This window comes from Rhamphochromis sp. 'chilingali' (genome assembly GCF_963969265.1).
Source record: "Rhamphochromis sp. 'chilingali' genome assembly, chromosome: 19".
Lineage (NCBI taxonomy): Eukaryota > Metazoa > Chordata > Actinopteri > Cichliformes > Cichlidae > Rhamphochromis > Rhamphochromis sp. 'chilingali'.
Window position 1 is genome coordinate 2,030,580 of NC_137946.1, and position 22,234 is coordinate 2,052,813.

Here is a 22,234-nt window from a genome sequence, read left to right on the forward strand (position 1 = left end):
CCATCCCCACATTAATATTAGCAATGAGTGACAGATTAATTTATGTCTGGCTGTGTGTCTGAGGAATTGGAAAGAAAGGGCCTGTCAGTGCTGCTTGTCAGGAGGGGGGAGAGATTAGAGCCGGTTGTCAATGACAAACCAGTGCAGGCTCGGGGAGATAAGGTCGGATGTAATGACTGTAAAAAAAATAAAAATAAATAAATATATAAAACAATAACATTTTGTATATTAAAAAAATGAACCGCCCTCTCTCCACCCTCCAAAGTCTGTGAGAAGCAGTGCTGGCATGTGTAAGTGTGTGGGTTTGTGCAATTAGAAATATTTCACAGCTCTTAGAGGTGCGCTACATTTCCATGTTTCTGAACTTAAGCAACAAGGAAGGTGTGATCTAATCCCACCCTTTCCTCTGAAGGCAGGGATTTATTTAAAAGTAATCCTTGTAACACCGAACAGGTTTTAATCAGGTATTATTTCGATAAGTCCAATAGCTCCAGAAACTCAGCCACCTGCCAATCAAGTGGTGGTTGTGTAACGACTATGGTTCCAACCTTTTCTTTAAGGTGGAATTATTACTTATTTTTAGCTCCACATTGTTCACCAGTCAGTCCCCTGAAATATTGTTGGACGGCTTGCAATGATGTTCCCCTCAGGATGGAATATAATATCTTTTCATCCACCAGTAGCAACAAACTAACATTTTAATTTCCCGATACTTTGGTTCATGAACAAATACCTGCGGGCTAATGAGTTTCCAATTACCTGTATTTTTTCCCCTTTCCTAATTAGCAAATATTAGCATGCTAATATAAAAAGTATCAATATTAAACTTGCTGAGTACAGCATCAGCGCTAACACGAGCCCCTTAACGCACCATGTTCCAGACGGGAATATTACGCTGTTCTTCCACCTCAGCGGTGCGTGTAAAAGGCAGGAAGTGGGCTGGGCTGGCTTTGTTGTTGCAGAGCTCCCTCCTGAGGCCCGGTGTTTGAGCCGCTGGGGTGTGAGCAGTGGTTGTGTTTCTTTGTGTAAAGTTTCAGTTGTTTAACCTTCACAAATTTTTCTTTGAGAAATGAGTAGTGTTGTTGATAATGCATTACTCATATCTATGAGGCGAAATTTTAAAAAAGCGGGGGCAACACCGCCCCACCGCTCCCTGCTTGGCTCACGGTCGGCCTACTATTTACTCCTTTTATTTTATAAGCTGTTGGAATAAAGCAAGTATATTTAGAATGTAAATATTATGTCGTGCAGTACACAGCTGCAGAATAAATCACGTCTTAAATGTTGTTGTTCATCACTTGAGTGAGGCGAGATCTAAACATCCTGTGTGACAGCGGGTTTCACCCTGCTTGTTATTAACCTTTCTTCTTTGCAGTGAAACGTATTCACGGAGCCGTCGTGAGGAGTTACTTTTTTCAGTACATCCTTTTATGTAAATAATAATATCATCGTGCGCCGTCGGCTGTTCAGCAGAACATTTCTAGAAACGCCCACACTGATGATCTCAGACAGCCGGACTATACGGCAACAAGTATATAATAAATGTTTGACTAACCAATCAGCATACACCAGAATGCCAAAATCAGCTTCCCTGTAGGAAGAACAGAAAATGTCATCAGTAATTCTTACATTAAAATTCAGATTACACAGTATTTGCAAAACGTCTGGGATTTTATTTGTTTCTAATTTGGTCCAAAAGTTAGACTTTGTTCTTATTTAACGAGGAACTTCAGTGCAGGCTCACCACAGACACTCGGTTGTACCTGGTGGTCACTCCCATTCTGGTATTCTGTTCAGAGAGTGTGAGCTTCCACCTGATCCAGTGGCTTTTAGGACCACCTGGATGACTTTATCAGTTTCTCACATGTTTGTGGAGGAATGTTAGGACAACTGGTTGCAGGCATTCGTTTACACATTTATTTCTTAAGGTGCAACCACACTTTGGTGCACAGAGGAGTCTTGAATGTTTTGTGCTGGTGAGTAATCTCTGTCAGTGTTGACTGATGGGCTCGAGTCGGGCTATACCAGGTGCTTCCTTAAGATCATTGCTAATGTCGTTCCTCCGTGCTCCAGACTAGCAAGCTTCCAAAACTTGTGCTTATACAGTGTCAGCACCTGGCTTCAGTTTACCCTCTGAAATCCGTTTGGAGGCAGCGTGTGTGTATTTAGTTTTACACAGCAATGCATAAAAGGTTCAGTTTCACGTGACTGCACACACACAGTTACACCAAAGGGTTCCAGCGTTCTGACAGAGGTTTCAGTGTGTGGTGAAACTGCTTCTGAAATACCCACCTACCTGAATGCTGTTCACCTCTGATGATGACGATGATGACTCTGTTCAGTGTCAGGTTGAATGCACGAGCACTGCAAAGCAACAACAGAGTTTGGAGCCAACAGGCAAATGTAGTAAGAGCTTTTAACATATTACATTGGCAGCACTCATCTTACACTTATCGGTAATATTTTAAATGAGGGTAGTTTGGCGTAATGGCAGGAAGGCTCATAAAGGCAAACCAGTCCCTTGTGATTGTAATCTAGGAGAGTTCCTGTAAAATTAAACCACGCTTGCGGGGGAGACAAACATGTTCATGGCTTCTTTGAAGTGGAGAATCAGCGTCCAAAAAACAGAATAAAAGATGACAAAATGTCAGTGCTGAAGCTGATGCTCTATAGATAGAACTTGCATGCCCAGACAGCAATTACTGAGATACATAGCATTCATCCAGACATTGCGTTTGATCTCGGTGCTTCATTCTCTTGCACAGAAGATTTTTTTTTCATGTGAAATTGTGCAGAGTTCTCATTTGAATGTGTGTTTGTCTCTGTCCATTTCATTTGAATTAAAAATAATGTGAGATCCGGGCGATTGTTTGGCAGCGGGGCTGTAATCACAGACTTGCGGTCGCTCTCACATCTGATAATGACCATTTCGAATGGAGAACAACAGCTTGTTCGTAGCTGCTGCTGCTGCATCGCACAGGCCTGTGAAAAGGACTGGTAGCCATTTTCTGTCAGTGGCAGTCACATAAATACATATCACGAAGCCAAACCACAAAACGCTCTTGATGTTTCCTCACAATCACCGCTTTAAACATAAGAATCCATGTGATCTGATTACATGTAACCACACAGAGCTCGTGGGTGTGCGGCGTACAGCGACATCATTTCACCGTAGCGATCAAAGATGTTTTCCCAGCCTATGAGCAGCAGCAATCAAGACGTTTATTATTTCATTAGTTAAAGCTGTTCAGCGCACAATGCATACACAAGGGTGCTTAACAGCAGCCTCTAACTTGATGAACACATGGTCTGGTCTTTCTCCCAGGCCCTCTGTGACCGAGCATTTGTCCTCTGTAGCTGAACCAAGTGGCTGGACTTTTCCCAGTCACCTCCCTCCCATTGCCTGATGGTACTTCACATTCTTTGTTCCGTGTCCAGAAACATCCCCACAAAGTGTGTGTTTACTTCTTTCTCTTCTGCTAAATGTGAAATGTTCTGCTTAATCAGACTGGGAATCTGACTCCAGTTTGGAGGAATGCTGTTGTGTTAGCTCAACGTGAGGATTTGTTTTGCCGTTGTAAATCTCAGGCCACTGTATATCCCATTTCCCATGACTTGATGTTTGTATGGCCTATCCCAGCCAGCCAACAGATCCTCCTCAGCTATGAGCTAAGTCTGTTTTCTGCTCTGTGGTTGCTCGGGCTGAGCTGGCAGCAAAAGCTTGTGCAATGTGGCTCTATTGTACATCCACTGACCTCCCAGCCAGTGGGTTAGTGCTCATTAGACAAGCCATAGGATGCAACGCTCGCACTATTAAGAGGATTTTCTTTCCGTCCGGATTCATTTGGTGTGATTTTGGCAAAAAAGGATGAGCGCCATTGCTTCTCAGATCAGAAGTGGGAACCCTTCCTCTAAATCAATATGATGCTTTCAGAATACACATGCTGTCATACCAAGACATGGAAACAACTAGAAGGTGCAATGTTCTGTTATCCTGGACAGCCAAACAAATAACCTCACATAGCCTTGGAGCCTCATACAGTCAGTGGGCACGGCTTCTTCCTGTAGTTTCAGGGCTGGAAGCAAGTTAGCTTTCTGGTCGGGGTGGACCACGGAGAGCTCAGCACTCAAATTGGAGGCTGAATGACCCAAAGTGCTTTTTATATTACCAGTTGACCTCCCTTCAGGCCAGTGGAGTGGGAGTTGATTCAACAGGAAGACAGCGCCTGTGGGCTTCGAGGAGGTGCTTGCTGCTCATAAAGGAGCGTTTTGTTTTTCCTCCCCTCCCGGTAGCAGCACCCTACTGGGGAATTCATTAGCGGCTGACATCATCTTGCTCTGTACAGAGTGACAGACTATCTTTCTGCCCTGGCTCTCCCCTCCCTCTCGCCTTTCTCTTCTTCCCTCTTGTTCCCTCTCTCTCTCTCTCTCTCTCTCTCTCTCTCTCCCTACCTCCTTATCTTTCTGTGGTGCGCTGCCGTCTAAGCTTTTGCGCGCCATTTACGCAAAAGGTAAATGCGCCGATGTGCACTTCTGCAATCAAGGTTCAAGCTTTTTCGGAAGCCCCCAAAAAACACAAGTGTGTTTATCTTGTGAAGGAGGACTACTGTGGTTGAATCCAAGACCGCCTAGAAATCAGGAAGTGGGAGGACCCGACCGTTAAGGCAGCAGCACACAAGCAGGCAGTTGCTGGATGAATGGGAGTTTGTCTGGTGCTTAGGAGCGGACGGGGAGAGGCTGTAGCGTGCCCACGATCGGAATCTGTCAGAGCACCCAGCGCGACAGTGGGTCTATACCTAGTGAATTTTTGCTCACTGCTCGTGTGATTTCCCTGCGTTTCTGTCTCCACGGAGAAAAGTGGCCGTGCGCTTTGTTGGATTGGTTTGCTCCATCGGACGCAGCCCCTTTCTGCGCACCGACTCACAAACCCTCCAGGATCGTGTTTGTTACCTCTCACGGATATTTCCGACAGGAGAATATACGTGAAAAAATCACACACGCACACACACTGAGTCCCGAGCAGGAAAGGAAGGTGGATCAAAGGATTTTTTCTCCCTTCTCGTCTCATTGCTGATGCAAAAGCTCTCCGTGGCGAGACACATGGTTCTCTTTGTCCAAAAGGCGCAGTAGCTTTGTGAACGGCTTTGGATTTTTTTTTCTTGGAAAGGCTTCTTCTCTTTTCGCATGGCTGTCTTCAGTTTAAACGGAGTAGACTTCGCTGCCTCTTGTATGGATTATACTATTTGAAAAGCAGAATGTGAGACGAGGCCATATTTACCAGACCGAGAAAAGTAATATCCTGACTCCTTGCTACCCTTGCCACATCGAAGGTATGCGCGCTGGCTCGGAGCCGCTTCTTAATCCACGACGTGTTTGTCATTGTGTGTGGTAATGTGCAAAATAACGTGAGGGAGACTTTTTTTTAAAGCGTGCAAAGAAAACGGTCTGTGTGTTGCCATTTATCCTGCAGCTTTCATTGTTTACATCCTGCATTAGTGAAAAACACAAGTGTATGATTTTAATAATAAAAAATGTCTTTCTCACGAGCAGCATTTCCTATTATTTTGAATTTATTGCCGTGCTTAAGGTGAAAATAAAAGACACAAGTGCGCATAACTAAGCTGTGACTGGCAGCAGATTTCGAATATGTCAAGAAGAAAACAAAGCACTGCTCTTAAAATGTAATCTTCCGGAATTCACATTTTTAGCATTAAACCAAAGCGAGTGAGTCCACAAAGCCAGTTATTAGAAATTGGTTTTATTCAGAGAAAGCTGTCAGTCCGTCTTCACATGGGGCTCAACGGGTGTTGTTCCGTTTCTTTCCTGTCTTCACTGCGTGCGTTTTGTGGCATTTTGTGGTGATGTGAAATGTGTCAAAATCAGTGTTTGAAATATAGTTTAAGCGTGACCTGTTTTAAAAACTACGCGTGGCTTTTGTTGTCTAATTCAGGATTAAATCCCATCACCGCACATGTTATTCTAGCACGCTGATGGTGTCGGAGCGCTGCTGCCCGAGACGTTTGGAGGAATCGTGAGGCTTTAAAAACAAATTGGCACGGAGCAACAGTGCCATCAAGTGGCCAGAATAAGAAGTCCCACTTGTTTTGTTTCAGTCTGATGCCCAGTGTTGGTTTTGATCACGATACTCAGGCTGTCCTGATAATTATGGACGGGATTTGGGGAAAGCGGCATGCACACACGTGCCCTGACAATGACTGCATGCGTGCCAGTAAAACTGGAGCACACAGCCCAGCAACACATTTCCAGAATTGTATATTAAAAAAAAAAAACTTCTGCTAATTTAAGACCAGAGTTTGCTTTATGTTTTAGTGACTGCTGTGAGTGTCATGTGTGTTTTGTTCTCTCGGTGAGCACAGGCATTGCTGTACATCATCTCTAAAAATGTCATAAAGGAGTTAGTCTGCAAAGTTTGGTGGAGGAGAAAAGAACCAAAGTCGCTTTGTTCCAGTGTCATCCTGGGGAATTTTAACTCTATGCTGAATGTGATGTTTTCATCTCTTTTTTTCCAGGTCTCCGATGCCAGCTCCGAGAAATTTTTCAGCACAGCTGCAGTTAAAGGTATGCATTTCTGTTCCTATGATGTGTTGTCACCATTGCAGTTTCTGCAGATATCGCCACGTTGACATTTGTGTACTTTGTCTCCGTGCGGTGTTCTCTTCATATTTCACATATTTCCTATTTGTGAGCATTTCAAACAATAGCAGTTTACCCAGGGTGCATCTGTATGTAACGTCGCCGTACACGATGAGTCAAACAGTTATCGTCTAATGTGAAAATATTTCTCTGTGTCGGTGTGTGACGCTGTGAGGCTGTGTGAGCGTTTTGGTGAGCCTTTGTTTCAAATGTGCTGAAATGCACCGGGACCCTTGCTGAAGCCAGAGCAGGATGAGGATGTACTAATGCTGGAAAGGCATCTGTTTATGGCCTCAGTGTGCCAACACCACATGTGACCTCATTATCAAGTCACTAATTTGCTGTTAAAAGCAGCCCCATTTTCTCTGGCTCAGGGATAATGGAGGTGCCCCCATGAAAGGACATTCCTCTGTAATGGAGGGGAGTTACCACGCGGGGCGAGAGGGAGGCTAAGAGACCAAGGTTATGACCCCTTCGGGGCTTTGGTAGAAATGGGTGAGATAGTTGGGATAGGTCCTTGTAGCCCCAACCCCCCACCCTTAATTCTTGTTCCAGACCTCCATACACACTTCCCATATTCTGGCCTTTGATTCCCTCCCGGTCTTGATTTGTGGCATCCATTGGAGTGTTCAATGGCCGTGCTTGACAAGAAGCTTCTCTGCGGACTGATTTGGTTCCCTTGAAAGGATTAAGGCCTCCTTTGTGCAGCCTAAATCAACAGAGGGCCACCCTCTCTCCCCTACCATGAAAGGATCTGACTGGGGAAACAGTACACAAAATCTGCTTTCTCTCTGCTCCATGATAGCCCACTCTCTTGGCCCCTATTTCCATTTAAATATGCCCTCTTTTCTTCTCTTTTACCACCTCAGTCCCCTGTCATCCAGTCCTGCCATATGCTAATGCCTGAGACAATTGCAAAAGACGAGTAAAAGAATCCAGGTGCAGAGAGAGCAGAGACCACTGGTATTTTTATTGAGGGTAGTGTTGAGATTAAAAGAGTCGGGTGGGTTTTTGTTGGAGGGGATTACCAGCACGCTAATGCAGCAAACCTCTGGACAGGCAACAGCTCCATCAAAAATAGTGTGTGTGTGTGTGTGTGTGTGTCTGTGTGTGAGAGAGCGAGAGAGTACTCGTTTGTGGGATGATGAGTGTCAATATTTGCTCAAAGGCAGGTGCAAAAAGTCTCCATTTGTTTGACAGTTGGTGCGCTTTCTTCATACATCATATTTCTTTTTGCACTTTTGGACAAAGTCGGGCGTAACCCCTAAAGGCCGACCAGTTCATCATAAAGCAAAGCAAGGCCTTATTTGTCACGAAGCTCCTCAGTGAAGAAATGGTTCATAACATGTTTATTCTACTCGAATATTCAATACGTGAACATATCAAACATATTGTAGATTTTAAACTCCACAGCAGATCACGAAGTGAAAAAAATCCCTTTATGCTGATTTTCTACTAGCTTGCTGTTTCTGTGACACAGTGTTGTTACAGCGTTTCTGTGACACAGTGTTGTTACAGTGTTGTTACGGTGTTTCTGTGACACAGTGTTGTTACAGTGTTTCTGTGACACAGTGTTGTTACAGCGTTTCTGTGACACAGTGTTGTTACAGTGTTGTTACGGTGTTTCTGTGACACAGTGTTGTTACAGCGTTTCTGTGACACAGTGTTGTTACAGTGTTGTTACAGTGTTTCTGTGACACAGTGTTGTTACAGTGTTGTTACAGTGTTTCTGTGACACAGTGTTGTTACAGTGTTGTTACGGTGTTTCTGTGACACAGTGTTGTTACAGTGTTGTTACGGTGTTTCTGTGACACAGTGTTGTTACAGCGTTTCTGTGACACAGTGTTGTTACAGTGTTGTTACAGTGTTTCTGTGACACAGTGTTGTTACAGTGTTGTTACGGTGTTTCTGTGACACAGTGTTGTTACAGTGTTGTTACGGTGTTTCTGTGACACAGTGTTGTTACAGCGTTTCTGTGACACAGTGTTGTTACAGTGTTGTTACAGTGTTTCTGTGACACAGTGTTGTTACAGTGTTGTTACGGTGTTTCTGTGACACAGTGTTGTTACGGTGTTTCTGTGACACAGTGTTGTTACAGTGTTGTTACGGTGTTTCTGTGACACAGTGTTGTTACAGCGTTTCTGTGACACAGTGTTGTTACAGCGTTTCTGTGACACAGTGTTGTTACAGTGTTGTTACAGCGTTTCTGTGACACAGTGTTGTTACAGTGTTGTTACAGCGTTTCTGTGACACAGTGTTGTTACAGCGTTTCAGTGACACTGTGTTGTTACAGTGTTGTTACAGCGTTTCAGTGACACTGTGTTGTTACAGTGTTGTTACAGCGTTTCAGTGACACTGTGTTGTTACAGTGTTGTTACAGCGTTTCAGTGACACAGTGTTGTTACAGCGTTTCAGTGACACAGTGTTGTTACAGTGTTGTTACAGTGTTTCTGTGACACAGTGTTGTTACAGCGTTTCAGTGACACAGTGTTGTTACAGTGTTGTTACAGCGTTTCTGTGACACAGTGTTGTTACAGCGTTTCAGTGACACAGTGTTGTTACAGTGTTGTTACAGTGTTTCTGTGACACAGTGTTGTTACAGCGTTTCAGTGACACAGTGTTGTTACAGTGTTGTTACAGTGTTTCTGTGACACAGTGTTGTTACAGCGTTTCAGTGACACAGTGTTGTTACAGTGTTGTTACAGCGTTTCTGTGACACAGTGTTGTTACAGCGTTTCAGTGACACAGTGTTGTTACAGCGTTTCTGTGACACAGTGTTGTTACAGCGTTTCAGTGGCACAGTGTTGTTACAGTGTTGTTACAGTGTTGTTACAGCGTTTCAGTGGCACAGTGTTGTTACAGTGTTTCTGTGACACAGTGTTGTTACAGTGTTGTTACAGCGTTTCTGTGACACAGTGTTGTTACAGTGTTGTTACAGCGTTTCAGTGACACTGTGTTGTTACAGTGTTGTTACAGCGTTTCTGTGACACAGTGTTGTTACAGCGTTTCAGTGACACAGTGTTGTTACAGTGTTGTTACAGTGTTTCTGTGACACAGTGTTGTTACAGCGTTTCAGTGACACAGTGTTGTTACAGTGTTGTTACAGCGTTTCAGTGACACAGTGTTGTTACAGTGTTGTTACAGCGTTTCTGTGACACAGTGTTGTTACAGCGTTTCAGTGACACAGTGTTGTTACAGCGTTTCTGTGACACAGTGTTGTTACAGCGTTTCAGTGGCACAGTGTTGTTACAGTGTTGTTACAGTGTTGTTACAGCGTTTCAGTGGCACAGTGTTGTTACAGTGTTTCTGTGACACAGTGTTGTTACAGTGTTGTTACAGCGTTTCTGTGACACAGTGTTGTTACAGCGTTTCAGTGACACAGTGTTATTACAGCGTTTCTGTGCAGTTTATGCACCGAATGTTCGTTTTGAGGTTGTTAATAATCTTGTGACTCATTGGAATAAAGCTAATAATCCTTCAAATAACAAAGTGGAAAAAAAGGCCATTGTAATTCTGCTGCTGATGTGCAGCTTTGGTAATGACTGACTTTTGGCTGGTGTTTGTGTGTGTGTGTGTGTGTGTGTGTGTGTGTGTGTGTGTGTGTGTGTGTGTGTGTGTGTGTTTTCCTTCTACTGCCGCAAGACTGGAAATCAGCCCAGGGCGAGCTCGGGTCTCTTTGAAGGCTCAGTGCTGGTCCCTCATCTTTTAATCTAACAGCCTTCTCACCTACTCGATAATTACAGTGTATTTTCTGTGTTCCCTCTAAAGCCTGAGGCATACGCTGCATTTTGAAAAGAAAATCCAACTGATGAAAATGCGTCTTTTGTGTTTTCAGACGTTGATTTATTTTCTTCCCTCTTCGTGCGGCTTCACCTCGAGGCTGTCGGCGTCAGCTGTACGTCGCTCTCTGCGGTTCTCCTCGTCCTGGGCGCACTTCTGCTCATGAATGGATTTCATTAACCGTTGTCTCTAATTACCACGGTCGTCAGTGCACCTGCAGGTGTCGGCTAACCTGATTGGTGTGCTCTGCAGGAGGATTGGCCGCAGCGAGAAAGCAGCAGCCGCCAGTGAAATAAACAACTTTTGTAAAGTCTAAGCTGCTTCCAAGGTGCCGTGGGTGGAAAGCAGAGTTTTATTAAACCTCTGACTGCTGTCCAGGGAGTGGATTGAAGTACTGGCTTGAACACATACTGATGATGACAAAGCAGCACAGCGTGTCACCACAAAGGTCTGCAGACAGATCTATCACATGATTAAAGCTGTCTCCCAGGGCAATGATATCTTGTCACTTGGTTACATTCCCATCTTTTATGATACCGTCAATCGACAGCCTGTCAGAGAAACGCGGCTAAGTTTGTCATCGGAGAGCCCAGCCTGAGCTCGCACTGCCTTGTTTGCCGAGTGCAGCCGGCAGCCAGATTAAAGCAGTGCTGGATGACATTTAAAAAGGTCCGCAGTCCCATTTTAATCAGGTGGCCTGAGAATGTTCTCGTGGGTGAATTGTTCAAATCTACTGAGAACAGAATCTGCGTTTCCTGTTGGAAGTGTAAAAAAATCTGATATTAAACGCGCAGTAATAAAGAAATGTATTTGGTTCTCACCTGTGTCTCCTTTAAAATACCGTTAGTGTCAGCAATGACTTCATCGTGGCCTTTCACTTAAGGGTGCAGCAGAGCAGCTCTCCCCTTTTTCTTTTCCTTTTTTTCCCAAAAATTTCATCTGGTAGATATATTGGAGAAGCTCGTCCCTCGTGAGATATCTCCTGCAGCTGCGTCTGCGATGTGAGACCAAGTTCAGTGCGGGGGTGAATTGAAGTGCACAGTGGAGTGATTCTCAGTTTCCCCCCCTCAGCACAACGCTGATTTCACCACGCTTTACTGGAGTTAATGTGAAAATGAAGCGGTGCTACAGCGAGACCCGGGGCTGACGCCACTGTGAAGAGCGGCGCTAGTGAAGTGTGTCAGGCTTGAGTACGTCTGTCACCGGGGGAGAGAATAATGTGCGATGTGGAAGGTGTAATTTGCAGCGCTGATGGCATTGTTTAAAAAAATAGTGGAAAGAGAGAAGCGGAGGTGAACTTTTGTGGCAGATATCAGAGCTGAAGAGCTCCCTGGATTGTCATAGAGAGCTCTGCTGGCAGCAGAATTGCCTGTGAGCATATTACTGCTGTGTGGGAGGCAGCCGAGGGCTTGTTTTTCTCCCTGCCTCATTCTCTCGGCGTTTCCTGAGAGGAGGACTGGTGATATAGCTGTGTGTACTTCTAGGCTGTGGGCCACCACCTGCTGTAATCTCAAGTGATATAGAGAGCAACAATCACGCCACAAATCACCCAGGCAGCTCCCTAACTCATTCACTCGACTGGAAAGAGAAGGTTGGCCTTTTGCAGCGCCAGTGTTGGTTTACTGCCCCGGGCTGCCTGCACCGCCCTCACGCTGACCTCTGCCGTCTGTGTGGATTTTGGTGTCCAGAAAGCAGGGCTGCCTCTGGAACTTGACCTGATGCGCGGTGGAAAGATGACCTGACCACCGTTGGCCTTTTGTGCATTCTGAGAAACAGCCGCAGTCGAGGATGAGCTCTTTCTCTGCCGGGGGGCGCGAGGTCACCGAGAGGTTGCTGCCCGATCCCTCTAGACTAAAGCATTGTTCCTGCTTTGGCTCAGACACAACTGTAATTCAAATCAGAGCTCTCTTTTGATATTTAATAAGCATGCCTGTTTGGAGAAATAATATGGCGCTCTGAAAGATTTAACTCTGAGGGATGCACAAGTGAAACGGACTGAAGGCGTTTCACCTGTGATCTCTGCTCCTGTTGGTAACCCATCACCCAGCCAGGAGCGTTTAATGCACAGCTGGAAGGGCTAAAAAGGAAGCTCAATATCCTGTGCTGCACAGAGGGAAGCTCCCTCCCCTCAGCGAGTACAGCTACAATGGTAAATGGTAAATGGCCTGTATTTATATAGCGCTTTACTAGTCCCTAAGGACCCCAAAGCGCTTTACATATCCAGTCATCCACCCATTCACACACACATTCACACACTGGTGATGGCAGCTACATTGTAGCCACAGCCACCCTGGGGCGCACTGACAGAGGCGAGGCTGCCGGACACTGGCGCCACCAGGCCCTCTGACCACCACCAGTAGGCAACGGGTGAAGTGTCTTGCCCAAGGACGCAACAACCAATCACCCAGGCTGCATCTTACAATGTGGCCATGAAAGCAGCCACTTCAGCCATGCCTCATCTACTGACACGGCCAAACAAAGGTTAACAAATCAAAGGAAGCACTGGTTGATTTAGTGCCTTGCAGATGCAAACAATTGCCCAAGTCCCCATGGAAAAATGAAAAATGTAGTCATTTCCAGCTGGACATATTTTCAAATCCCATGTAAATGTTTGTATTGATCACAGCTCATTAGTCCTGATTGCAGCTATGAAGAAAAGCTTTTCCAGACGTTATAGTTTGGTTGAAACGAGTCTTGGTTCTGCCTTGCTTCCTCTTCTAATATAAGTGTACGCACAGTTTTTATTGGAAGTATTTGTTTGGCATTAACTGCTTGAAGGATGACAAGTCTGCCTGTCGCAGTCACCCTATGCAATCTTGTCTTATTGTGGATTTTTTGGCTGTAGCTGGCGGGGACCACGGCTGTAGCACCATCGGTACAAGTTTGTTGACTGAGGATCGGTTTTAAGGACGTGCTGTAAGTGGGTCTGTTGACACTGAAGAAACACAGTCAGCAGTGTGGGCCAGTCTCCTTCGGTGCCCTCCTGCAACACAAAGAGGTCATTCAGAGTTTGTTCCCCGAGTCCCTGAGGTTAGAGACTAAGTAAATCCATCCATCTTAATGCACTTATTTCAGCACCGGGAGAGCTGGAGGGAGACTGTGTAAACACTCCCATATCCGACATGCCACGCTAAACCCAGAGAGCCTGGAACCCATCAGGCCAAAATTAAAGGTCTACATCTCAAACACAAACATTTAAATGGGCTGAACTCCAGAGATCAAAGTGAAAGGCTTTAGTTTTCCTGCCGCCCTCCCCCGCCACGTCCGCCACACTGAGATATGTGGCGGGTTAGAAACTGAATGGTGAGTGGCTCCTACTGTACATGTGTGTTTGTCTCAGGTGTCTAAGGTAACATTTTGGCATTTGTTGCCATAAGGTGGAAGGAATTTTGTGAGCATGCTCAGTTTATTCATGACTGTGGGTTTGAAGACCATACAGAAGCTCTGTGTCTGCCTCCTATGAGGTTGCAGATTCTTTATGTGAATCGTCTATATATGTCATTTTAACATGTAGCTGCAATTTTTTAAAATTTGTTGTGTAGTTGAAGTCGTTTTTTCCTGTGTCACTGAGACACTGGAAGTAGCAGAAGCGAATAGGAGGGCACCAGTGTCCCGTTCCCAGGAGAGGTCCTCCCCCATCACCGTCACCAGCATCCACTGATCCGTTGTGACACGAGCCACTCTCCTGCCAACTGTGTGGCATTAACAGGGTCAAACCCCCTCACGTGTGCACACACATCCCACTTATCAAGACGCAGCCATTCCCAGCGTGCTGTTGGTGTGTTCAGGCCAATTATGCCTGTGTCAGTCTTTGGTCCCTGTGGCAGAGGTGACATTGCGAAAGAGGGAGAGAGAGAGCAGGCTGCCTTAATGAGGCCTCATGGTGCCTTAGAGGTGAATGTGCATATGAGTGTGTAAGCGCATGCGTGCATGCATAAAAGAAGGATTGCTGCATGGGATGGTCTACCTTTTATCATGATCTACCATGTGTGTCTGACAGCCGTCTCCCTTCTCAAGGTTTTCACCCTGCAGCCATCAGGCCCTCTGCTTTGTGTTTTGGAAGTAACTGCGGCCCCGAGATGACAGGAGCAAACCGATTTAGGTTCTTTTCAATTACTTGAGGCATTTTTTCCCCCCCAGAAATACGCAGCCACGTTTCTAAAAAGGAGATGGGATTAACACAAGATTTTACTGTCCACTGTGAAATGATTAACTCCTGCAGTGTTGGTGTTGCTCTGAGCAGCGTGGAGGATTTAGTCTGTTTAAAAAGAGCAAAAACAACAGAAAGTCTGATAAAGTAGGAGGTGAATAACGACTCAAAGGGTCGTAGAACATTTTGAAAGGCCGGCCGTACTAAAAGTGTCTGTAATCGTGTCTCCTGTATCACATAAGTGACCACGGCTGTAATCTGTGTGCTCTCACTGCAGGAAGTCAGGATATAGAAGCTTAGAGTGAGATTATGGTGCCATCTTACTGCTGTGGTGTGTTTTTGTGTTTTTAAGTTCTTTCCTCTCCGATCCAGTCTTGTAAAACATACAGAGGGAGAAGTGAAAGTGTAAACAGCTTGTGAAGACAGAAAGGCTAAGAGAGAGCACGAGCACAAAGACTCTGATCAGGTTTGATGGAAGCAAGGCTTTAATTGCTCCCACAAGAGAAGGGGTTTTACCCTTCTCACACACGCACACACACACGCACGCGCGCACACACACACACACGCACGCGCACACACACACACGCGCGCACACACACACACACGCACGCGCACACACACGCACGCGCACACACACACGCACACGCACGCACACGCACGCGCACACACGCACACGCACACGCACACACACGCACGCACACACACGCACACACACACGCACGCACGCGCACACACACGCACACACACACGCACGCACGCGCACACACACACACGCACGCGCGCACACACACACACACGCACGCACACACACACACGCGCACACACACGCACGCACACACGCACACGCACACACACGCACGCGCACACACACACACACACACACACACACACACACACACACACACACACACACACACACACTCGCTCTGATTCACATAAATATGCAGTACAGAAATAAAGCCCTGATGAGCCCCGGGGCAGATTAGAGAGGACTACAGAGCAGGATCCTGGTTTGTTAGTGACATTCTGTAGATCCCTTTGCATGTGTTTGTGCTCTGCACACACTGCACGCCTTTCATTTGTTTCAGCCCACATTTCATTCCTTATGCAGGCTACTGACTACGAAAGACGGCATGCTGTAAAGCCTTGATAATAATCCGTTGCAGACGGGGATGCGGACGGCCGAGCAAACATTTCTGCTAAGCCTCAGTTATACTTTACGCATCCGCGGCTGCGCGAGGGTCCGTGAGGGTGCAGGCGCACCTCTGCATGCCTGCCTATTGTTTTGTGACCGTGCAGACTCGACCAAGGAAAGTTTACATTACAGTGCACTAACTACACATGCGCGCCGCACTGTGGACTTACAGCTGATGCAAAAGAAGTATAACAGGATGACTCTGTGGCTGTTGGGTCTCCAACCATCCGTGAGTATAAACAAAGCTTTAGAATTTGCTTTTCTTGTCGGCCGCCTGTGGTGCAGGCGTAGTTGGTGCATGTCGACATTTGCACAAACCCTCGCACTTAACATCTAATAATAACATTATGTGGACTCGCAGACACAAAAATATACTTGAGACTTTACAGCAGGCTTCTGTGTTAAACGTACGCCATCGTAACCGCAGACCCCTCTGAAAACCTACATGGGAACTGACACTGTAACCTTTCGCCTGCCTAGAAATGCAAAGATGTTTCGCGTCAGTGTTGCAGCTGTCCTGTTCCACACAGCTGAGTCGTCCTATTTATTTCTGGCTCTTTTGTGTTTTTCAGTGGATGAGTGAGAGAATAATAACCTTTACTATAAGAAATAACAAAATAATGAGCCACACATCTCAACAAACGTCTGGATGGTTTTGGATGTAACGTGTGATTGCATCCAAAAACAGACCAACAAAAAGCAGGGAACCAGGAGGGAACAAAGTCCCAGGATTTTATTGTTTCTATCGTGGCCGGCTCCATATCTAAAGCACCGGGACACAACCACATCGTGACACGTGATGCAGGCCAGAAACGGCGTCGGCCATCGGCGTTGGTTACGTCTCCGCAGAGATTCATGTGCTGCACAGTGATGGCAGGTCAACATCTCCCCCTTGTGTTGGGTGCACTCTAAGCTGGGTGGATGGTGTGTGTGTGTGTGTGTGTGTGTGTGTGTGTGTGTGTGTGTGTGTGTGTGTGTGTGTGTGTGTGTGTGTGTGTGTGTGTGTGTGTGTGTGTAAAATCATGCTGCTATCCTGGAAATGAAATTTTAAGGCATGTGCATTTGATATAAAAGAAGCATAACAAACTGCACATTGTTCCATTTTGAAACCCTCTCTTTGGTTCGTCCTCGCTGGCTTTTGGCCACTGTTCTTAGAAGCCTGCCCAAACCCATCAACGTCGGTTGGACCGTCACCATCTGTTACAGATTAAGCTGCTTCTGGAGGGAGCTATTTGATTTCAGGGCTCGAGCATCCTCTCCTTATTCCACGTGTCAGGTTTTACTGTAAACACTGTTGTACAAAAACCAAAATCCCAGAAGGGGGGCCTTTTAAGCCAAGAGCAAACGGGCCGCTGCGCCGGGTTGGGCTTCGTGTCTGGTTTAGCTCTTAGCGTGCTGAGACGGGGGCTCTGCTGGGCCATTTAGAGGCAAAGCTGGGACGCCATGTTTGGAAGCTTTTGCTCTAAACCCCGCATTCAGGCAGTGTGCCGTGTGGTGTTGTGATGTATGAATCCCCTGGCCTCGCCTGACACAAGCGAGCCTGTCTGAGCCCATGTCTTCGCTGAGTAGGAGGCCGTGGACAGAGGCTGCATTGTTCCCCTAAAGTAACCCAAGCTGAGGGCAGCCGCTGCCCAGAGGGGGATATCAAGTTGTTCTCTCCCCACCAACAGCAAATCCCAGCTTAAGCTCCGGGGCTTGACGAGAAAGTAGAGAGGCAGCTGACTGTTTGGACGACGGCACAGTTCAAATAAACAGTTCAAATCCCAACCAGCCTCCCCTGTACTAACCCTCCCTCGCCAAGCGCTGCAGTCCAACAGCCATAGCTCATCACTCCGAAGCTCGCCAGCGGCTCTCGGCTAATTTGCGGTATTATTTTGAATAGTTTGTTGATGTTGCTGCACTGATTTTCTGGAGAAAAAGGATTCAGGAGAAAGTGAGAATTCAGGCCCGGCGTAAACGCGCTGCTTCCTTTTTATTTTCTGAGCAACTTGTACGTTTGCCACCACGTCAGCAGGCCGCACTGCACTCCCCAGCTACGTGAGGACAGGAGAGAAGGGGCAGCCATTAACAGCTTCGTTTCTGCCCCGGGTGCCCCGCTAAACTGACTGCAGTGAAACCTGAGCGAGGCGGTAATGAGACGGCACTTGACACACCCGCACATGCGCTCGCACAGACACATTAGCTGCTTGTGTAATGCCAGTGAAAATGTAAGAAAAGAGGCTGCGTGCAATCGATGCTTCACCAGAACGTTAGACATTTGATCCAAGTGTTCAAGCTGTTGCCTATCTGAGTTTTCCTTCTATAGCTTTAACGCACAGCTCGGCTCTACTGAGTCGGGTCCTTGCAAACAGCCCGACTGCGCAGTGTGGACATGTGTAAAACCAGTTGGCCCCGTCTGAAAGAGAGTGAAAGAGGCCCAGACTGATGACTCTCTGGGGACAGATTTCTCTTTCCAGCCTTCCATGCTTCTCTCCCCAGTGAAATCATGGCGGTGTCAGCGTGTCAGCTCGAGCTGTCACTCTGCGTACTGCTGCAAGCCAGCTCATACTCTACCTCCTGGCTACAGAGAGAAGGGGGGAGGGAGAAGAAAAGAGAAGGAAAAGGGCTTTTTCTGCACTTGACACAGCAGATGAGCTGAGTGTCAGCACCCCTTAGTGCAACTCCAGAGTCTTGAAAATAAGAAAGCGGGAGCCAAAGCTGTCCATCACCTCAGAGAGGCAGCTGCACAATTAGGAGTCACCCCTTCCCCAGGGGCTGCTTTAGTATAGTCCACTATGCTTGGCTGACAAACTGACAGGTCTTCATGGAGGACAGGCCAGCGCTCTAGCCGTGCATCTCAACCAGGCTGGCAGTGGACATGTCATGTGTGTGAGTGTGAGAGGGAGGAAGCTGTTTATGAGCCGGGTTTTTATCAGCATGTGACTGTAATTGAGATTTAAGCGCGTCTGTGTTTGAAGTTTATCCGCTCTGATTGTCTATTGTTCCTCTAAGCTGCCACGGTGACTGACAAGAAACACGTGTCGCGGTGCCAGCTGGCGTGCTGCGAGATGCTCGAGTTGTGCTGACACACGTCAGTATTCCCGTCCAGTTTTGTAGACTGAAATAATGTCAGCTCCTGGATAGAAAACAGTTTCATCCACATTTAACTTAAAAGATACAAATAAATCTGTTTGTGTTTCACAGCAGGCCTTTGCTGAGGATTCATGTTTGTGCTGGAAATCAAACCCCTCCTTGAAAGCCCACGGCGTACAGCGTGGGGTGTAACTGCACATGGCGTCAGCACAGCACACGACTACTGTGATTGGCTTGTTCTCTACCGTCATTCCTCCTGTGCAGGAAATTCCTGGAGGGAGAATGCTGAAGCTGTGGGGAAGTGTGCATGAAATGGAAAAGATTCCCCCACAGAGGAATCTAAACCGGGCTTTAGTCCCACATAGCAAAGCCTGTATGGCTTGGCCTGCTATAGTTTCACAGCATCTGTATACTCACCTGCAGGAAATGTCCTCCCTGCTAATTTCATGCTGTTGACTGAAAAACAAGCCATCGGCTCCAAGACTGAAAACAACGTGTGTGTGGTTTGTGGTTATGCACCACACACACACCATAATGTAAAGAGTCATCCCGTTTTTTTCTCCATGGGAAAGCCTCAAGGGGAAAGACGGCTTACATTTAACAACCTGCTACATGACAAAAACAAAAAATGCTCGAATATCAAGTTAGTAAATATTCTGCACTCCTGCAAAAGTCCTGTCGCAACAGCAAAGTGATAAAGCTAATGGCAAGCAATGTGATGTTTATCCAGCCTTGAACGTATTGTGTAAATCAAAATGCACCCAGCTTAAGTTTAACCGGTAAAGGAATCAGAGGCGTTTCATGGCTGGCTGAGAAAGCGAAGCACTGACACGCGATACGCCTCGGGGAATGACACGCATACAAAAAATGGCCACGTCACATTTTCTTACAGCGATACGAAGCCCTGTGAGAAATCCCAGCAGCTCGCTTGCATACACTGGACATGTCTGAGGTCAAACGGTCTGGTTGGCTCCACAGCTGCCTCGTCTCTCAGTGTAGATTTACACCAGTGTGACAGTGTGTGCACTGACCAATTGCTGCGGACTGGATGGATCTGACACATTACACGCTACTGTTATTTCAAAGCCTCAGTGAGCCGGAGTACATGACAGCCAGGCCTGCAGAGGATCTGTCAACCGCCGGCAACAAGTGTCCCCCTGAGAGCTGCCCCGCACAGACCCCTGGCAGGAGATGTCTATCCCTTTGGCCAGCTTTCCACCCATCCCTTCTGCTGGTCACCTGTGCCAGCATGCCCGTCATCGAGTCCCTGACCCGGCTCTTCTCCCATTACGTTCCCTTCAGCCTGACCTCACACCCTCGGCGATATATAAAGATTTGCTCTCTAAAGGAGAGCTAGAAATGAGACACTGTCCCGCCACTGATCCCACTGCTGCATCCTCATATGCACATAAAGATGGTGATGGTGGAGAGGGTGAGGGCCAGTTTCAGGGGGAAGGTGACCTAACACTTTAGACCCAGAGAGCTTGTCTAAGACGGAAAGATTTTCCATGTTGTCGTTCTGAGCGCTGAGATCGAGACGCAGTTGAGAGCGTTACAGAAACAGCTGTAATCAGACCTGCTGTGGGTGGAAGAATATTTTCGCTGCAGCTCTCTGTTAGTAAATGTCTTCGTTATGACTCAGGAGAGAGGAGACGGAGCACATTGTGTCAACAAAGAGAGTTTCAGTGCAGTGCCGACGGATGCTAGCAAAGGTAGGAGACGGGACAGAGAGCCTCTCTGCTCCTTTCTGTCGCTCGTGTGTTTTCCTTCTCCCATTTGCCGCTTGTACGCTTGTCATGCTGTAAACATGTGTAAGTGCTTATTGGCTGTGGTCTGGCAGCTGATCTTCTATGGCTTTGCATCTGTCAGAAGAGCTCCGAACATTCATTGGCTTATGAAGCCCAATTACCCGAGATTGCTACCATTTCACAGAGGATCACAGTCACAGACGGTCTTTCTCAGAAGAGGAGTCGAGGTTTTATGTCTCGGTTAACCACACGCGCCGCGCACCATGACCTCCCCGCGCATACGCGCACACGCAGCCACACTATTTATATTTATATACGCACTTGGCTTCTCATCTCATGCTTTGGCTTCCCGTCTTGTAATACAAAATTCATAAACTAAATGAGACAGCCATGAAATATAGATGTTCAGAGAGGCGGCTTAACAACTCTCCCCCACCTCCCACTGCTTGTGGCCTTTTGCTCAATCACAGCTTGTTAAAGCAGCAGTTTGTGTTACTGTGAGGTGATATCAGCAGGCTGTGGTATTCTCACTGAAAGATTACACATGTCACGCTCTCACAGCCAGAATAGTTGCCCCGCTCACCCCAAACCTCCCCCCAGCCACCAGCTTTATTTCTGTTTGGTTTCCCCTTCGCCTGCCACCCCTGGGAGTCTAGGACTAATAAAACAGCTCCAGTCCAAGACCCTCCACAGGACGAGATGTCCAAGCGTTGCAACCCGACACCCCTCGCAGCTCTGGCTTTAGAGAGCTGCTGACATGACAGAGAATCCTGGAGAGCCAGCAGGGGAGCATTCATCACTGTCGGCCCACAGAGCCCTAAACACCCATCTGGGGAATGTCCAATACGCATACATGTGCACGGTGAACCCCCCCTTGCTGAGAGGTGCCTCGAAACTCTGAAGACGCAAAGAGGCTTCACTGAGTGTGATGTTACCGCTCTTAAAGCAGCTAATGCTGTTAAAGTCTTTAGAGCTGAAGCAGGGAGGGATAAGGAGCTAATAGACGGGAGATTCTCTGGAGGCTTTAGCTGTGAGATCAGGGGCAACGCTTGCCCAGCTAAGGTTACTGCAGCTGGGTTTCAGCTTCTCTGGAACTAATATCGTGAGGCCAAAGTCTCGAGTCTTCTGACCAACATCGTATTTAGAAATACTTGGTTAGAATAATGGAAATACCCACTTCCACCCAGTAAAACTCCACCAGACACTCACATAAAGCCTCTGCAGGGGTGACGGTTGATTGATGGGGATAATCCTGTGCACAGCTCAAGTCGCTGAACTGGTTGTCAGCTGTCTGGATCATCTTTATTTGTTCTACATTTGTATAATTTGCAAATCTGGAAGATAATTTGCATAATTTGCAACGTTTGTCTTCCTTGGAATAGCTCCGTACACGATCTGTGCGTGGTGTGTGCGTTCTCCAGCGCTCAAGAGCACTACAGAGCAGGACCGAAACGTGAGCGATCCCTCACATGTCTTTTGCTAATATATCCTCCATGCTGTTACGTTGGGAAAAGATGGACTTTGCTGCTAATGCGAAGCAAGTTTTGTATTAATTGAAGGGCTGGATTGCAGTGAGCCCGGACGTCATAAAGCTGCAGAGGCATGAAAAGAAAGGAGCCCTTTGCTGTGGACTGA

General features: G+C 46.8%; 1 protein-coding gene across 10 annotated transcripts in view; it reads left to right on the top strand.

The window, feature by feature from the left end:
• Window positions 1-22,234, top strand: part of auts2a (activator of transcription and developmental regulator AUTS2 a) — a 364,715-nt gene that overhangs the window by 319,551 nt on the left and 22,930 nt on the right. For 9 of the 10 annotated variants that reach the window (XM_080866329.1, XM_080866333.1, XM_080866332.1 and 6 more), the window contains one exon: window positions 6,531-6,579. In XM_080866329.1, coding sequence (XP_080722455.1) covers window positions 6,531-6,579 — 49 coding nt within the window. Of the gene's footprint in view, window positions 1-6,530; window positions 6,580-20,180; window positions 20,564-22,234 lie in introns of those variants that run through there. The other variant, XM_080866338.1, reaches the window with a different exon arrangement.